Source organism: Thrips palmi, unplaced genomic scaffold (genome assembly GCF_012932325.1).
Source record: "Thrips palmi isolate BJ-2018 unplaced genomic scaffold, TpBJ-2018v1 HiC_scaffold_16, whole genome shotgun sequence".
NCBI lineage: Eukaryota > Metazoa > Arthropoda > Insecta > Thysanoptera > Thripidae > Thrips > Thrips palmi.
The window spans coordinates 1,260,060-1,279,329 of NW_023144625.1; the positions used below are offsets into that span (position 1 = coordinate 1,260,060).

General features: G+C 45.2%; 1 protein-coding gene across 1 annotated transcript; it reads right to left on the minus strand.

Moving 5' to 3' along the window:
* Positions 1-235: 235 nt before the first annotated feature.
* Positions 236-17,952, minus strand: LOC117642063. The gene is made up of 4 exons (XM_034379870.1): positions 17,878-17,952; positions 17,647-17,785; positions 16,335-16,649; positions 236-848 (listed from the first exon to the last, which is right to left on the minus strand). Exons 1-4 carry the CDS (start codon positions 17,935-17,937, stop codon positions 454-456), a joined length of 909 nt encoding a protein of 302 aa, XP_034235761.1. The 5' UTR covers positions 17,938-17,952; the 3' UTR covers positions 236-453.
* Positions 17,953-19,270: the final 1,318 nt, after the last annotated feature.

The window sequence follows — 19,270 nt, forward strand, 5'->3', positions numbered from 1 at the left end:
TGAATTTTCAGAATTTTTTAAACAGTGCGGACACCTGGCACTTTTGTGGATCTGGTGCTTTTGACGACCTGGTTGTTTTGTCCCGACCAACGCTCAGCTTATGAGTAGAATTCAGCCCTTTATTTCCGATCGAAGGTTACATTTGTGCAGGTATCCTTGACTTTTTTAGAGGTCTGTCATAGCGTTATTAAAATAATTGGGGTTATAGTTTGTGATTTTTGAGTAAAAAGTTATGTTTGTAGCTTCGAGAAATTGTTCAATCTTTTCAAAGCTTTATTCTTTCATCAATGCGTTATACATTCACCTTTACCCGTTGACATATGACTTAAAAAAGTTTCTTCATATGTATTATGTTAATAATGTCTGCATTGGTGCAGCGCCTCCAAATTTGTTGAGATTTAAGAGCTTACAAAGATATACATAAACTGCAAATCTTTTACAACAATTGAATCGTTAAGAATTGGAAATTCTTCGCATTAATTCTTTAAATGAAATACCATCGTTTTCATCGGCGTCTTCTTCGTCATTGTCACCCTTGCCGTTCGACGGATCGGTGATGACTGTAATGACAGCCTTTGCACCCGGCTTGTCGGTGACAATCTGCACGGACGCTGTGTAGGTGGTGTTAGGCTCTAGCTTTGCGATCGGGTAAGAGTAAAGGTCTTTCTGCTCCTCCAATGGAATGTCTTGAGATCTAGGAACAGGCTTGCTGACATCAGTTGGCTTCAACTCTACTCGAAAGAAACTTGACTTTTCGTTGAAATTTAAATTGGAGGGCAGGGACCACTGCAAACGAAGGCGACGACTCTTCACGCGACTGGCGCGGAGATCCTGGACTTGCTGTGGCGCTGAAAGAATCCAAATAAAACGATTGCAATTGACGCACTTTTATTTCCTTAAGAGGTAGGACGTTAGTCTGCGTTGCGTAAACAGGTCATAAAATGTGGAAAAAAGAGAAAGAAACTTTATTGGCTGAGCGATAGCGAAGCCTGTTACTCCAGTGCGGTTGAAAAGTTTTGTCTGTCTGTCTGTCTGTCTGTGTGTGTGTCTGTCTGTGTGTGTACACAAGGTAGGTTTACGCCAGACCGCGTCTTGTCGTAACAGGCTTCGCGATGTCTCGCGGCCTGTTCCTCCAATCCGCGCCTGGCGTACCTACCTTGGCCTGCGGCGCTAGCCTGCCTTCGGCAGGCATTGGCTTGTCCATCGTCGGTTACTTCTTATGTGTTGCATGCTGGGGGGCTCCGCCCCCCAGACCCCCCTTTATTTTAGAAAGAGTTGCTTCATCTACAAATAACACGATCTTGACCCTTGTAACTTTTTAACTTGTCGATGCTGGGGGGCTCCGCCCCCCAGACCCCCCTTTCTTCTAGACAGAGGTGATCTACCTGCAGAAAACTCGATTTTTCGCCGTTTTTTAGGTGTTTTTCGGCTATAAAAACTGAACCAGTTGAGCTAGGATGGTGAAATTTCGCGTGTGCCGAGCCAAGGACATACCTCATAAGCCTGCAAAATCTCAGCCAGATCGGCCGAGCCGTTCAGGAGGAGTAGTGTACACACACACACAGACAGACAGACAGGAAAAATTTTTCAACCCCACTGGAGTAACAGGCTTCGCTATCGCTCAGCCAACTACTCCTCCTGAACGGCTCGGCCGATCTGGCTGAGATTTCGCAGGGTTATTAGGTATGTTCTTGGCTCGGCACACGCGAAATTTCACCATCCTAGCTCAACTGGTTCAGTTTTAATAGCCGAAAAACACCTAAAAAACGGCGAAAAATCAAGTTTTCTGTAGGTGGACTTCTCCTGTCTGGATGAGAGGGGGGAGCCCCCCAGCCACGACAAGTTGAAAAGTTACAAGAGTCAAGATCGTGTAATTTGTAGATGCAGCACCTCTATCTAGAATGAAGGGGGGGGGGGGGGGCGCCCCCCAGCATGCAACAGTTCAGAAGTAACTGATGATGGACAAGCATTGTCTGCCGAAGGCAGCCTAGCGCCGCAGGCCAAGGTAGGTACGCCAGGCGCGGATTGGAGAAACAGGCAGCGACACATCGCGAAGCCTGTTACGACAAGACGCGGTCTGGCGTAAACCTACCTTGTCAATCAAAACCAACGATTGTAGAAATACGAACACAATGGCATGAATCACAAACCTCTGCAGACCTGTCGTTAAAGTAGTTTCACACTTAAAACTGCACTACACTGAAAAAACCAGAAATCAGGCTTGTGCGCTAGCTTAAAAACGAGGTTTTCAAACAGGTTTAGATTTCCTATTTATTTGCTGAGCGATAGCGAAGCCCGTTACTCCAGTGGGGTTGAAAAGTTTTGTCTGTCTGTCTGTCTGCGTGTGTGTGTGTGTGCACTACTCCTCCTGAACGGCTCGGCCGATCTGGCTTAGATTTTGGAGGCTTGTTAGGTATGTTCTTGGCTCGGCACACGCGAAATTTCACTATCCTAGCTCAACTGGTTCAGTTTTTATAGCCGAAAAACACCTAAAAAACGGTGAAAAATCGAGTTTTCTGCAGGGAGATCACCTCTGTCTTGAAGAAAGGGGGGTCTGGGGGCGGAGCCCCCAGCCTCGACAAGTTAAAAAGTTACAAGGATCAAGATCGTGTTATCTGTAGATGAAGCAACTTTTACTAGAACAAGGTAGGTTTACGCCAGACCGCGTCTTGTCGTAACAGGCTTCGCGATATCTCGCGGCCTGTTCCTCCAATCCGCGCCTGGCATACCTACCTTGGCCTGCGGCGCTAGCCTGCCTTCGGCAGGCATTGGCTTGTCCATCGTCGGTTACTTCTTATGTGTTGCATGCTGGGGGGCTCCGCCCCCCAGACCCCCCTTTATTTTAGAAAGAGTTGCCTCATCTACAGATAACACGATCTTGACCCTTGTAACTTTTTAACTTGGCGAGGCTGGGGGGCTCCGCCCCCCAGACCCCCCTTTCTTCTAGCCAGAGGTGATCTACCTGCAGAAAACTCGATTTTTCGCCGTTTTTTATGTGTTTTTCGGCTATAAAAACTGAACCAGTTGAGCTAGGATAGTGAAATTTCGCGTGTGCCGAGCCAAGGACATACCCGAAAAGTGTGCAAAATCTCATTGAGATCGGCCGAGCCGTTCAGGAGGAGTAGTGCGGACAGACAGACAGACGGACAGACAGACAGACAGACAGACAGACAAAACTTTTCAACCCCACTGGAGTAACAGGCTTCGCTATCGCTCAGCCAATCAAGGGGGGTCTGGGGGGCGGAGCCCCCCAGCATGGAACACGTAAGAAGCAACCGACGATGGACAAGCCAATGCCTGCCGAAGGCAGGCTAGCGCCGCAGGCCAAGGTAGGTACGCCAGGCGCGGATTGGAGGAACAGGCCGCGAGATATCGCGAAGCCTGTTACGACTAGACGCGGTCTGGCGTAAACCTACCTTGTTTAATCAAATGGAATGCCCTATTTATATTTCCAAAAGGTTTGAGTGAATTTTTAAAATTGTCCAAATCGACATTTGTTTATAGAAAAGGATTCGTCTTGACAAGGCAAACAAAAAATGTCAGCGCATACCATAGGTATAAATGAGAAATGATAGACTTACAGCCAGGTGAAGCACCGCACGTGGGCAATAAAATGTCGAATAACTGCTTTTTTTGCGCTGTTTACAGATAGAAATTTGGCTCCCAAAAAGGGCAGAGTGGGTATGAGTGGCTAGTTTCTGCTCCATTGTGAAGAGGACACTTTTTTCTATCGATTTCGCCTAGTGCGGATGTGGGGCTCTGTAGGGCTTTTAATGCCGCCCAAAGAAACGAAAAACCTACAAGTTTTGTGCCAACTTTCACTGAAATGGCTGCAGATAAGTCATTTGTTGGCCAAATTACTATCCCAGACCGGCTTTGGAATCGCCAGAAGGTGCTTTAGACGAATCTGTGCCCAGCTTTTATTTACATGGACAACTAAAGGCACAAATTAATTACAAAGTCCATTACATTTTAAGGGAAATTGACAGAAAAATGAAAACTTCGACTTTTGAGCCTTCCTGAGGAGAAATGAAGCTCTCTATCGGAAAACCGATGCCGGATTCGCTCTCTGCATAGTTTTTTGAACCTCCTTTGGAAAATTTTGATCACTGACTTAAGTTTTCACACTTGGACTTTTTCGCGTCGAAAGTGGTGTTTCCGCCCACTGTGGGGCGAAGCCCCCCAGCGAGCGTAGCGAGTCGTACTATAATGCCCGTCCCTCCGTCATTTTTTGCCCGTCCCTCCATCATATTTTTTGCAAAAAATAAACGGGACGGGCCAAAAAGCACTGTTGCAGATTAACACCTAGCACAGGAGGATTTTTGTTTAAAGCCCGTGTTACCGTAAACCGGGGTAACTTGAGACAGCAAGGGTAACTTGAGACACTTCTGCTTTTTCACCTTTTTGGAGCTGCCACCTTGCTCGGCACATTCGGAGGTCAAAACTGCCCTAGCACTTTTCTTCATACTTGATTGGAAAGACGATTGAGCGTTTGAACGGCGGGTTAGGACCAAGCTGGTCAGCTCTTTGACAATTTTTAAATTTTAGTAAATTCAACAGTTTTAGAGAAGTGTCACAAGTCTCCCTTGGTACTCGAAACACGTCTTGTTGAGACCCAAATGATTGCAGTATCTTTCGACCCTATTATTTCAACATTCTAAATGTAGCATTGGTTTTGAGGGAAACCCATCATTCGTCGGGTAATACTGACTTTTATAGAAAATGGTAACTGTGCGGGGTAACTTGAGACACCAAATTTCAATGAATTTGACGGAAGTTGAGTGGCGTAACTTGACACTGGCACCTCCTTGTATCACAGGGTGGGTTAAAGTAATGGACCTCTCCGTTCTAAGATCAAAACCAAGCCGCATTTGATCGGGAATCACTTTTTTATACAGTGTAGAGGGTCCCAAGTTGATATATGCAGCTTAAAGTTAGAGTGTTTTCTCAACTACATACGGACTAGGTGAGACATAATAAATCTTGAAGTCTCAAAAGATGGGGACTTTAATTACCTTTCCAACGAGCTAAATGTCATTGAAATCGGACAACTTTTGGCCCAAGAACCGTCGATTTTTTGAAGAAAAACAACTGTTAAAATAGTTTAAGGATTTTGAGTAAATTTTAAAAATTGACTAAGACTATATACCTTTGCAGGAATGGACTTCTGTACGTAGAAATAAAGAAAAATTTCTGAACAGGTGTCAGGGTGATATGAAATGAGAGAATCGCTGTAATTGGCTGAGCGGTAGCGAAGCCCGTTACTCCAGTGGGGTTAAAAAACTTTTTCTGTCTGTGTGTGTGTGTGTGTGTCTGTGTGCACTACTCCTCCTGAACGGCTCGGCCGATCAGGCCTTGATTTTGCAGGGTCATTAGGTATGTCCTTGGCTCGCCACACACCAAAATTCAGCTTTCTACCTCAATCTATTCGGTCATATAAGTCAAAAAACCCTTAAAAAACGGCAGAAAAATTTTTTTTGGGTACTTTTAAATTTTTGACAAGTTCCCTATCGTTTCCTATGTTTTGGAGGGTGCTGATGATGCAAATAGAACCCATTCTGACCCCCGACTTAAAGTTAAGTCCCATTACTGAAGATTTTGATCACTCAATTCTAATCTTTGTGGAGATCACGCTTATACCCACGGTTTGACTAGGAAAGCCGCCTGCCAAAGGCAGGCTAGCGCCGCAGGCCAAGGTAGGTGTACACGCCAGGCGTGGATTGTCGAAACTGGCGCAGCATCGCGAAGCCTGATACGACAAGACACGGTCTGGCGTACACCTACCTTGTAGTCTAACAAGTCATCTAGATAAGACAAAAAATTAGGAAAATTTCTTGATTAAAAAAGAAAAAAAGAATTTTAAAACTCAAAAGCATACTTAGTGTTTTCTATGTTATTTTAAACTTTGTAGCAAGACTTGCTTGGAGTGGCACTGAACATCCAAGAGTAAAATACTTAAATTCATTAAACTCGAGTCTTTGAAACTTAAAATGATGGAAATTCAAAATTAGTAGTCGTTTAGGTAATTGACTGCAGATCTTCGGCAGTCCTTTGCACATGAATCGACATTGATATTCTAAAACAAATCTTGAACAAGTGACACATAATTTTGAGAGTGAAAAGCCATTATCTTGGAAGTGCGTTGGGGTGCGTTAGGACGTACCCCAGCTGCCACCGCCGCAGCCGCCGCCGCGTAACCAAGGGTGAATCCAGGGCCCGGTAACTTCACGTAAAGTGTTACAGTTACGTTACAAACGACATAGAAAGGCACCGTTACACAGCGTTATTTAGGCGTCTTTCCCCCCTTTTGACAGAGAGAAGCTTCCCTTCGCATTCAAACTTCCAGTAACGCATCTATAATGCTGCGTAACGCGAGGGGTGAATCTCTAGTGTATTCATGTGTACACATTTGCCCGTACTCAGTGTACTCACAAGTTTAACAAGGTAGGTTTACGCCAGACCGCGTATTGTCGTAACAGGCTTCGCGATGTCTCGCGGCCTGTTCCTCCAATCCGCGCCTGGCGTACCTACCTTGGCCTGCGGCGCTAGCCTGCCTTCGGCAGGCATTGGCTTGTCCGTCGTCGGTCTTATGTGTTGCATGCTGGGGGGCTCCGCCCCCCAGACCCCCCTTAGTTCTAGGTAGAGTTGCTTCATCTACAGATAACACGATTTTGACCCTTGTAACTTTTAAACTTGACTAGTCTGGGGGGTTCCGCCCCCCAGACCCCCCTCTCTTCAAGACAGAGGTGATCTTCCTGCAGAAAACTCATTTTTTCGCCGTTTTTTAGGTGTTTTTTGGCTACAAAAACTGAACCAGTTGAGCTAGGAAAGTGAAATTTCGCGTGTGCCGAGCCAAGAACATACCTAATAAGCCTGCAAAATCTTTGCCAGATCGGCCGAGCCGTTCAGGAGGAGTAGTGTACACACACACACACACACACACAGACACACACACAGACAGACAGACAAAACTTTTCAACCGCACTGGATTAACAGGCTTCGCTATCGCTCAGCCAATAAGCCTGCAAAATCTCAGCCAGATCGGCCGAGCCGTTCAGGAGGAGTAGTGTACACACACACACTCACAGACACACACACAGACAGACAGACAAAACTTTTCAACCGCACTGGAGTAACGGGCTTCGCTATCGCACAGCCAATAATTTTCAGGAAGTTTTGTTTTTTTAATTAACAAGGTAGGTTTACGCCAGACCGCGTCTTATCGTAACAGGCTTCGCGATGTCTCGCTGCCAGTTCCTCCAATCCGCGCCTGGCGTACCTACCTTGGCCTGCGGCGCTAGGCTGCCTTCGGCAGACAACGCTTGTACATCATCAGTTATTTCTGAACTGTTGCATGCTGGGGGGCTCCGCCCCCCAGACCCCCCTTCATTCTAGATAGAGGTGCTTCATCTACAAATTACTTGATCTTGACCCTTGTAACTTTTTAACTTGTCGAGGCTGGGGGGCAGGAGAGGTCTACCGACAGAAAACTCGATTTTTCGCCGTTTTTTAGGTGTTTTTCGGCTATAAAAACTGAACCATTAAAGCTAGGATGGTGAAATTTCGCGTGTGCCGAGCCAAGAACATACCTAATAAGCCTGCAAAATCTCAGCCAGATCGGCCGAGCCGTTCAGGAGGAGTAGTGTACACACACACACACAGACACACACACAGACAGACAGACAAAACTTTTCAACCCCACCTGAGTAACGGGCTTCGCTATCGCTCAGCCAATAAGCCTGCAAAATCTCAGCCAGATCGGCTGAGCCGTTCGGGAGGAGTAGTGTACACACACACACAGACACACAGACACGCAGACAGACAGACAGACAAAACTTTTTAACCGCACTGGAGTAACAGGCTTCGCTATCGCTTAGCCAAAAATAGTTCGGCAGGTTCGCCGATTACGTTAAAAAAGGCTGATTTTAACAGTATGCACTCGTTTAAGGATAAGATTTGTGTTCAATATAGACAAAGCGACCAAAGACCAAACTAATGGGCCTCTATTGCGTCTTTCATTTTTGATTGCTACAGATTATTCCGGCCAGGTTTTGACGCAATATATTTCATTGGCTGAGCGAAAGCGAAGCCCGTTACTCCAGTACGGTTGAAAAATTTTTCCTGTCTGTCTGTCTGTGTGTGTGTGTACACTACTCCTCCTGAACGGCTCGGCCGATCTGGCTGAGATTTTGCAGGCTTATTGGGTATGTTCTTGGCTCGGCACATGCGAAATTTTACCATCCTAGCTCAACTGGTTTGGTTTTTAAAGCCAAAAAACACTTAAAAACGGCGAAAAATCGAGTTTTCTGTAGGCAAATCGCCTCTGTCTTGAAGAAAGGGGGGACTGGGGCCCCCCAGCCAGGACAAGTAAAAAAGCTACAAGGGTCAAGATCGCGTTATCTGCAGATGAAGCAACTCCATCTAGAATGAAGGGGGGTCTGGGGGCGCAGCCCCCCAGCATGCAACAAGTTATGAAAATCGACGGTGGAGAAGCCATTGCCTGCCGAGGGCAGGCTTGCGCCGCAGGCAAAGGTAGGTGCGCCAGGCGCGGATTGGAGAAACAGGCAGCGCGACATCGCGAAGCCTGTTACGACAAGACGCGGTCTGGCGTAAACCATCCTTGTTTTAGGTCATGAGCTTTCCTAAAACATATCAAATGTTACCTTTATCTCATAGGAGACGGCTACCAGGAGGAAAACTATACACCCATTACAAAGTTCACACGAAAATCTGAAAATGTGTTTGGCGCTCCGCAGGGGCTCGCACGTGTGAAATTATGTCAAACAAGGTAGGTTTACGCCAGACCGCGTCTTGTCGTAACAGGCTTCGCGATGTCTCGCTGCCTGTTCCTCCAATCCGCGCCTGGCGTACCTACCTTGGCCTGCGGCGCTAGACTGCCTTCGGCAGACAATGCTTGTCCATCATCAGTTATTTCTGAACTGTTGCATGCTGGGGGCTCCGCCCCCCAGACCCCCTTCATTCTAGATGGAGGTGCTTCATCTACAAATTACACGATCTTGACCCTTGTAATTTTTCAACTCGTCGAGGCTGGGGGGCTCCGCCCCCCAGACCCCCCCTTCATCCAGACAGGAGAGGTCTACCGACAGAAAACTCGATTTTTCGCCGTTTTTTAGGTGTTTTTCGGCTATAAAAAATGAACCAGTAGAGCTAGGATGGTGAAATTTCGCGTGTGCCGAGCCAAGAACATACCTAATAAGCCTGCAAAATCTCAGCCAGATCGGCCGAGCCGTTCAGGAGGAGTAGTGTACACACACACACACACACACGGACACACAGACAGACAAAACTTTTCAACCGCACTGGAGTAACAGGCTTCGCTATCGCTCAGCCAATAAATTAGTGTCAGGCATAGCTCAGACCTTTCTTTCCAACATCTGATAGTTTGTAGGACCCGGCCGCTCAATTTTTAAAATGCCACTTCTCGGCTCTTTTTTTGTGTTTCGTCCCACTGTGCGTCCCCCGTACCAAGCAATCATCTTTTTTTCGAGGTTACAACCACCCCCGGTTAAATCATCCCCCGAAAAGCCCCACCCCCTTTCGAACACCGGCCGTCCGGAGCCTTTCGGTTGAAGCAATATACAACAAAACTCCAGGGGGCATTCCTTTAGTGTCCAAGAAGACGTCTCAGCGAAGAAACCCGGTGCCGGACGACTGCAACCCCTGCGGTACGGGTGTTCACCCCCTTGCACCCCTGCACGCCCCTGGAGGGGTTGGATGCCCTTTGACGAGGGGGTTGGTCGAACAAGACATGAGGGAAGCGATCCTGAAGTTTTCAGTACGATCCCACCAACCGTTCGGCTTCCAGAGCGAAAAAAGCGTCATTTCGAGTAAAAACCACCCCTCACTTCACCCCCTTCCAGCGACTCACTGAGTGGGGGTAGCAGTCCCACCAACGTCACATCACTCGGCCCAGGACTCATTTCAAAGCCCTCCAAGTTTCAGACTGATGCGACAAAGCATGGGACCGTGGGAGCGACACAACGATGTGCCTGCATTCGGCAGCAACGGACGCACCGGCCCAACGGGTCGATGCGCCGTGCAGGTAGGCAAGCCAACTCACCTGGCGCCAGGTTGATTAAAAGCCATTAAGGAGCCTGATTTTGGCCCCAGCGTCACTACGCTTCAGCACTGTATGCAAAGCATGTCTCCCAACACGCCACAGTGGCTAACGAGCCAAAATCAGGCTACCAAATGGCTTTTTATCAACCTGGCGCCAGGTGAGTTGGCTTGCCTACCTTCACGGCGCATCGACCCGTTGGGCCGGTGCGTCCGTTGCTGCCGAATGCAGGCACATCGTTGTGTCGCTCCCACGGTCCCATGCTTTGTCGCATCAGTCTGAAACTTGGAGGGCTTTGAAATGAGTCCTGGGCCGAGTGATGTGACGTTGGTTGGGACTGCTACCCCCACTCAGTGAGTCGCTGGAAGGGGGTGAAGTGAGGGGGTGGTTTTTACTCGAAATGACGCTTTTTTCGCTCTGGAAGACGAACGGTTGGTTGGATCGTTCTGAAAACTTCAGGATCGCTTCCCCCATGTCTTGTTCGACCAACCCCCTTGTCGGATGGCATCCAACACCTCCAGGGGCGTGCAGGGGTGCAAGGGGATGAACACCCGTACCACAGGGGTTGCATTCGTCCGGCACCGGGTTTCTTCGCTGAGACGTCTTTTTGGACACTAGAGGAATGCCCTCTGAAGTTTTGTTGCATATTGCTTAAACCGAAAGGCTCCGGACGGCTGGTGTTGGAAAGGGGGTGGGGCTTTCCGGGGATGATTCAACTGGGGGGGTGGTTGAAACCTCGAAAAACGATGATTGCTTGGTACGGGGGACGTCCTGACGCAGTTTTACGCGAAATTCGAACTGGCTCGAAATCCACCCCCTTGAGGGGGTGGGGGTGAGTGCAGCGGTGGTAGGGTTCGTTCAAATTGAATTCCGCTTGCATCGTAAGAAAGAGGAGGGTCATTTGACGTCGTACACCAAAACTTTGAACTCTGCGATAAGGTAAAGTTGGTTTTTACGGCACGTTTTCATCGTTTTTTTTCACCCTTGCGCACTTAGGGGTAGGTGCCGTCCGTTAGGGGAGGCGCACGGGCCACGCGCTTCGCAGGCCTTGAGGGAAGTAGTGGGGGCACCCGTGTACAAAATTAAAGCTTCCCAGCTCAAAAGACTTAGAAAATATGACGATGACTAAAAGTGTTCCTCTAATTTTTGTCGGGAGTGTAAAATTTCGTAAAGCTGCTTTTTTTGCGCTGTTAGTAGATGAAAATTAAGCACCTAATAACAGGAAAAGTAGCGATACACAGAAGCAACATTGGCCCGTCGCGTACATTTAGAAATGTGCCAGTTTGACCCATGTCCCTGACGGGATTTAAACCCGAGGCTGGGGTCATAAAAGATGTTAATTTCGTCATCTGCACTAGGGTGGTCCACATTTTTTAAAAGTTCCAAAAATTGAGGAGCGCCGTCCAGATTCTGAAAGAAGGTGGAAAATCATGAATTTTGGTACAAATATGATAAGATTTGGACCATTCTTAGGGGTCCATCAAAGCGCCTGAACTCTAAAGAAAAATTGAAAATGTACTGGTTTAGTAAAATCGATGCTGTTTCGAGAGTCTGTGTCCGATTATCGATTGCAAAACGGCCATGCTTTTGGAAAAGTGCGCTCTATTTGATGATGTACATTATGACGATACGACGCATTGCCTAGTTTCCAGGGGCGTAAAATCCCGTTTTTAGCCCCTAAATACGCCATGTTCCTGTGTTTCGAATGTGTTTGAGTCGTCCGATCGGAGTTCTAGGGTCACCATTTGACGCGCCTGATCACGACCTTTCAAAAAATGTCTCGGGCGTCACAATCGATTGGTTTGCCTACTGTACAGGTGCAAAAAAACACCGAAATTCGCTTAAAAAGTGAACTTTTGTGATAAGGAGTATCTTGTTTGACATCGGGTCGGATTTCTTGTGGTGCCATTTGACGCGCCTGGTCAAAAACTTTCGAGTACCGTTTCGGGCGTCTGAGCCCAGTGAGTTGCCTATCCTACAGACCAATTTTTCGACAATCGACATTTTTTGCTTGTAGGGTCGGTAACCCACCGGATTCATACGCTTGAGACGGTAATAGAAAGTTTTTGACCAGGCGCGTCAAATGGCACCACAAGAAATCTGACCCAATGCCAAATAGGATACTCTGTATCACAAAAGTGCACTTTTTCAGCGAATTTCAGTGGTTTTTTGCCCCTGTACAGTAGGCAAACCAACCGATTATGACGCCCTAGACATTTTTTGAAAGGTCTTGATCAGGCGCGTCGAAAAATGACCCTTAAAATCTGATCGGACGACTCAAACACAATTAAAAATCGGACACAGACTCTCGAAACAGCATCGATTTTACTAAACCAGTACATTTTCAATTTTTCTTCAAAGTTCAGGCGCTTTGATGGACCCCTAAGAATGGTCCAAATCTTATCATGTTTGTACCAAAATTCATGATTTTCCATCTTCTTTCAGAATCTGGACGGCGCTCCTCAATTTTTGGAACTTTTAAAAAATGTGGACCACCCTAATCTGCACCCTTTGCTGCAACTGAGTGGTTCTGAGGACCACCAAAGAAGGCTGCACATCAAATTTGGTCAAGATTTGACCACAAACGGACGAATCGACGAACGGACGGACGGATGGACAAACTTGCGGCCAAGACGTAAGGCCGCCTCAAAAATCACAAATTTATCCGAATGGACCTTTTTTCTTAAAATTCGTGTTCAAAAACAACCCCCCACTAAATTTTTGAGCGTTCCGACAGCGGGAACCCGAGGCGCACAGGGCCAAAAGATTTGCGGGCCGCGGTACGCCTACCTCTAGCTGCTTCTTCTGGGCGCCGCGGCTCTCACCCGGTACATTCAAGGAACGCAACACAGCGTTAGGGCTGTCATTCGGGGTCAAGAACCTATATTGCCCCAATCTGACTGACTCACTGACTCACTGACTCATAGAAATGTTTCGGGTAAAGGAGTGGTCCTAAAGACTTGCGGTTTTTTCTATTCTATTCCAAATTGACTGGGAAACTTAGGAAAAGTTCCAAAGGCTTAAAATTCTATCACCGTTTCCGAGCAAACCTACTCAATCTTCAAAAAAGGGGACCAAATTCCTCACCGTTTCCGAGCAAACCTACGCGTGTTGGCAATTGTCTTCGACCCCCCAAAACAAATGTTAGTTAAAAAATGCCGATTTTTTAAAAAGTTATGGCCTGCCTCAGATATTTTGATTTTCGTTGCAGACCTTTTTTGAAAACTCTGTAAGGGAGTATGGGGCGATTTGTAACAGATTTCGGAATTCGCTATACAAATTTAAGAACATTCTGCGTATCGGTGTCAAACTTGTGCCAGTTGAGCAGTCTGGCCCTTCATCTAGACTGTTCAGCTCCATTGGATCAATCTGGAGTCCGTAATCTTTGAAATCTAAGACGTTTTCCAAACCCTTGCATGCTGTTACGAATCGCCCCAGCATGGGGTGAATTGTAACAGCCATGAGGCTTTTTAAACATCCTACACATTAAATGAAACATCGTCGGGAATGTTATCTCCTCCACCAGTTGTCCTTCGGGTGTCCTGCAGACGTCTAAAAATCTATATTACAAGCTGCCGTTGACCGCTTTAGCAGTAACTGATAGGCTATGTCAATCCTAACCTCACTTTTTTCAATTTTAGAGGAAATCATAGAATACCTCGCTTTAAAATGCATTTCGAGCTGTGTAAATGTATTGGAATAAAACAGCAGATGATTCGAGAAATAATTCAAGCATTTAACAGCAAAAACCAATTTAATTCTTGTTTTTATACGGGTTTGTTACGATTCACCCCAAATGCCTGTTACGCAAGAAATTCGTCCCTAACTATCACTGGACAAAGTGAAAGCAACTTATGACACGTGTTTACATTGTAAAGGGGTCACGCTTCAAGGCTCCAACGGTACTTCGATGGTGATTCATACCTGGGGAGCCTCAGACAGAAACTTTCTAGAACTCAAAATAAAAGATTTTCCTGTTTGCCGAAATTTTGGTGTACCCTATATTTCAGACGCCCTCCAAAATTATACCTGAGCACCGATCACATCCGCTTCGATTGTTCAAGGACCCTGTACTTGAAGCGAAAGAGGGGCCATACTCAGATTTTCCTCTGCTCCCTCCACTTGAATTGATACACGCATTTGTTGCGAATCGCCCCTGTTACAAATCGCCCCATACTCCCTTAGTTTCTTCAAAAAGGAGGCTACAGAGACTATTCTGAGCTCATTAAAAAGGTATTAAAGTGGATTTCTAGCCCATTGCAAAATTTTGACAAACAGTATTAAATTTGACAAAAATTGAACAAAGTCAAAATTCTGACCACAATTTTCTCAAAAGTGGTAATTTTGATTTTTTTCCTTTTTTGATATGTTAAAGTCCATATTTGAGTCTAGCAACCCCTTAAATGTGGTTGCAAAAATTGATGAACAAGGAAGAAAAACGGTTTTAAGTGATGCGATTTGGCAAATTTTCGCTAGTTGGAGTGGTTTGGAGGGGAGCGTAATGCATATTTTAAACAGCAGGTACTCGATCTTCAACTACAAGTGTCATTCAAAACACTTAATTGGGGTGCTGAAGCTAAAAACTAGGTCAATTTTCGTTTTCGAAATTCCTGGGGGCGTATTAAGAGATGTGACTTTTCAAAAATCAAGATTTTTGTAAGTTGTTACGCGATTTCTAAGTTTTCAGGGGCGAAGATAACGAACCTTAAACGATGTTTAATGCAACTTACCTCTTAAGCTGAATAAACGTACAGTCAAAACAAAAAAAATGTGCAAAAAAGGGTCAAAAAGCCTTTTAAATGTGAACATCTGTGGCCTTTTGCCCAGAAACGGGACATCACGTTGAAAAGAGCGTGACAAAATGTCACGGGCAAAAAATAAGCTTATTTACATTCAAATGAATGGGACAAAATGCTCAAACGAACGTGAAATTTTGTCACGTTCATTTCAACGTGATGTCATGTTTCTGGAATGAGAGTGTAGTGTTGTTCCCCCCTGTAATTACAGTATAAACATGAGAATTGAAATGCGACATTCAAACATCCTGAATAACGAAAAATCGACCCTGTTACTTCGCCCCTAGGAATTTCATTAACGATGTGGGCCAAAGGGGGGAGACTTATCCGAATTTGAATGTTTTAACAATACTTTGGATCAGCTTTGGAGCTTACTTGCATTTAAGATGGTTCAAAGTTCGTTGTCTCCGCTCCTAAATATATGAAAAACTATATGGAACATCCCAAAATCCTGATTTCTTAAAAGTCTTCTCTCTAAATGCGCTCCTGGTATTCATAATAACAAGGTGCGTCAATATAGTCGATTTTTCCCAATTCGAGATGTTTGCATGTTGCATGCTCATTCTTATGTTCACAGGGTTGAGGGGCTGTTCATAAAATACGTCACGTGTTTTAGGGCGGTCGGGGGAATCAGCTAGGTGTGATGAGTTGTGAGGCTGAGGAGGGTGGGGGTGTTGGGTCTTGTGACGCATTTTTAGATATACCGCTTTAATACGACATTTTCGGGTGGGTAAGCAATGAAATCACCCTACTGCGCAGTTAATTAACTGTTTTTAAACTTACTGAAGCGTTTATTATACTCGATTGTGTAAAGACTTAGAGAAGGGAAATTTTGCGCGATTTCTCGCTCATATTCACAAAATACGTGACAAGTGGGCGGGGGGAGGGAGGGTCAGCCGAATGAGACGAAGTTGTGATGAAGGAGGGTGGGGAGTCAAAAATTACCCAAAAACGTATTTTATGAACAGCCCCGAAAAACACCAGCTGTACTTTTTGCATTGGGCCAATGATGTTCACATTATGGGGCTCTTTTAATCTTCTTTTCGCACATTTTTATGTTTTGACGGTACGTTTGATCAGCTTTAGAGCTAACTTGCATTAAACATCAAATAAGATTCATTGTCTTCGCCCCTAAAAACATAAATTGCGCTTTAACACACAAAAATCCTGATTTTTGAAAAGTCCCCCTCCTTGATCCGCCCCTTAGAATTTCGAAAACGAAACTTGATCTAATTTTTGGGTTAAGCAACCGAAATAAGAGTTTCGCATAACAATTTAAGTTGAAGATCGAGAAGAAAATGATAATGCTTAAGTTCTATCATGGCCTTTTGCTAGCCACGATTATAATGTTGCAGACATGTGATGAGAGCTCAGTAGTACCTAAATGGATGTTGTCAGATCTTACCTGGTTTGAGAATCCCCAACCATCTAAACCGTTTCATCAGCACCCAATTTCTTACCTCCTGAAGTTGAAGTGTCGATCAGAGCATTGGCAGCCGTGCCATTCTTGCTGTCTTTGTTCCGAGCGAGGACAGTCACCATGTAAAGAGGGTTTGTTGCCTCCAAGCTATGCTCGCTCCAACAGACCTCCTCTGGCCACACGTTACAGCGACTACTTGCTGCCACGCTGGCATGCTGAGCCCAGCCCGAAAGAAGCGATTTCAGGTGCACTTGATAATCGAGCAGATTGTCACAAGTCACGGGAGGCCGCCACCGGACCCACACGGACGTCCGATTCCAGCGATACACGGTAAGGTTATGTGGTGCAGGAGGCACTGTTTAACATAAAATGTTGACGTTTGAACACAGGACCTTTAAAGAATCTTCAGACTAAAACAAAACAAAGAGAAGACACAAAAGACATTCTGCTGATCTGAAACAAACTCGGTTTGAGGGTTTCTTTCAACACTGAAAACTGCCGCGAAGGAGATGTGAGTGGGTCTGAAGAGGTGTCTTTACTTTTTCAGCAAGCTAGAATCATTTTCGATGATATACCTTTGTAGGCCTTGTTGGTTTATAAGTTTGACATACCAAGAAAAACTCCTTTTGTTTTAAAGTTTCGTTCAGAAAATTACTCGCTTGTTAACGTCGGTCCATCAATGCTGGTGCGCTTCTATGAAGAGCTCTCACCGAATAGCGTTGAACGTGTGATGTGTTATTGTCTGGATAAAGAAAGTTCAATGTGTTTTTGTCTGGATTAAAAAAGTTCGATGTGCTTAAATAAGATAGAAGTTTGATTTTTTTCAGATTGCCGTAGAAACTAGTACCATTCTTTTTGTGTTTTATTTCTAGATCAACATATTTAATGAAGTTCAACTAGTGAATTGACACAATCCATTGGCTAGCTTTTCGGTACATCGTGGCTCAGTAGGAGATTTATGATGCGAGTAACAATCCCTTGTTTGGCGGATCGAACGTTTTTATAGTAGACAAAAGCACAAAGAACTTTCTCTATCCTTTTCTTTAAAGGCTAAAAAAAGACTGTGTGTGAAACAGTCCTTACTGTGATTTTCACAATTTTCACCATCTAGCCAGATTTGGTTGACGTATCGTCGAACTAAAACATTTGCCTTGTTTCAATCAAGTTATTAATGAAACACGCACTTATGCCAGCAGAATTGTCTTCAGCGTGGTGGCTCAGGCCGAAAAAAAGGACAGTTGTTAAAAAATTTTGTGTAAGCCATTTCCGGAAGAATGTGGCTTGAGCATCTCTCCACACGCGTCGTAGCGTGTTGCTACCCATTGCCGAGAATTAATCGGAGAAAAACCTACCGCAAGTGGCTCCAAATTGGATGTAAGCGTCTGCCAAGAAAATCAAGCCCAACAGAATCTTCATGGTGAGTGATGTTGCCAGAGTGAAGGCGTCTGAATTGACCACGCAACAGAATGACAGCGGGTTTAAGTTCGCTTGCTAAAAAGTAGAGGGGGAGAAACAAACAGATAACTTCAGGGCAGAGTTCAAAAGTCTTGTTTTTTGAATGTTTGATAAGAGGGGTGGCAAACCACTGAAGAGGGATTCCACGCGTAAACGTTGTTTGGCGTAAGACTGCTGCCCTGGCACATCGCGCTCACTGAGTGTCAACAGTTAGACCAGCGGCGTAACAGTCCAGTTTAGTCAGCTGTTATACGCTACTACCGGAAGTGTTACGATTCCCCGCCTGAGATGAGAACCACGCAGCGACCACGTCCACCACGCTGTGATAACCTCTCCAACCTCTTCGCTATATCGGATGCCAACGCTCAAGCCCCAAGGATTGCAATAGGCTGCCAAGAAAGGCGGCCTCGTTCGAATCGGATGCCGTATTGACCCTCACACAGAACCTCAGTGTCCACTTCTGCTTGGATTCGCCCAAATATTTTTCAAGCCCGATACAAACACGTTTGCCATTCTTTTTATCTCCTTTTATGAAAGCAGTTCTATCTTGAAGCCGAAAAGATTTTTTCTGCAAGTACTGGGCTACACTCTTAATATTACAGGAAAAAATTTGGCCAATATGTTATGAATATTTAGGGGTTCCCAAGAACCCCTATTGTCCGAGGTCCGTGGATTCTTCCCCCCCCCCCCTCTCCGATTTTCAAATAAACAACTCTAAACTATTGCAACCATGAAAAAAACGAAAATTCCAATTTTTTTCAAAAATTCATCGTGGAAATTTTCCGTTAACGCGAAAAACATAAATTTGCAACAATCGAAAACAAGAACCGTTAATGATATGAAAAAATGGTTCAAATAAAAAATGTGCCACTCCTCAAAACTAAACCTCCTGGCTCATCAAAGTAACAAGAAATCGTATATGTTCTGAGCAAATGGTCAAAACATGAAAAAAAAATCACCATAGCAACGGCATGGTCCCATCGTACCACCCGTCAAAATTTAAAGTCGCCCATTAAAAAAAAATCTAAATGCCGTGAAATTTGAAAATGCTAATGCTAACACATTGCACGGTGTCTCAACGTTGGAACATGTTTAAAGTCTGTCACTACTAAAAAGTTCGTAGCATAACGACGCATCAAATTAATTTTCGTGGGTTGGCACCAATATGCTTGCCGTCTGCGCCTTTTCGAAAATCGCGAGGCTGAAAGAACGAGCAGGCGCCCATTGAAACTGCCCCTCCATTGTTGCTGAGGTTGGATTGTTTGGCATGCTCTCAAAGGCTGCGGTTGTCTTGTCATGTTTTCCTCGATTTTCAACCAGTTATGGAAACGGGAACACCGTGCAATGCGATTAGCATTGGAATTTTTTTTCTTTGTAATCCACGATGAAATTTCATAGTTTTTTGCCCGTCCAATTTATTTTTAATAAAAAAAATTCCAATGCTAATCGCATTGCAGGGTGTTCCCAGTTTCATAACTGGTTAAAAAGTAAGTTTTGAAATACCAATAAAAATGAGTCCTG

Excerpts from the sequence above, each read along its gene's own strand:
- LOC117642063 (XM_034379870.1), bottom strand. The coding sequence starts at position 17,937 with ATGTGCCAGGGCAGCAGTCTTACGCCAAACAACGTTTACGCGTGGAAT. Across the intron at positions 17,786-17,877 it reads CGTGGAATCCCTCTTCAGTG|CAAGCGAACTTAAACCCGCT; the intron begins GTTTGCCACCCC and ends TCTACTTTTTAG. Across the intron at positions 849-16,334 it reads CGACACTTCAACTTCAGGAG|CGCCACAGCAAGTCCAGGAT; the intron begins GTAAGAAATTGG and ends GGATTCTTTCAG.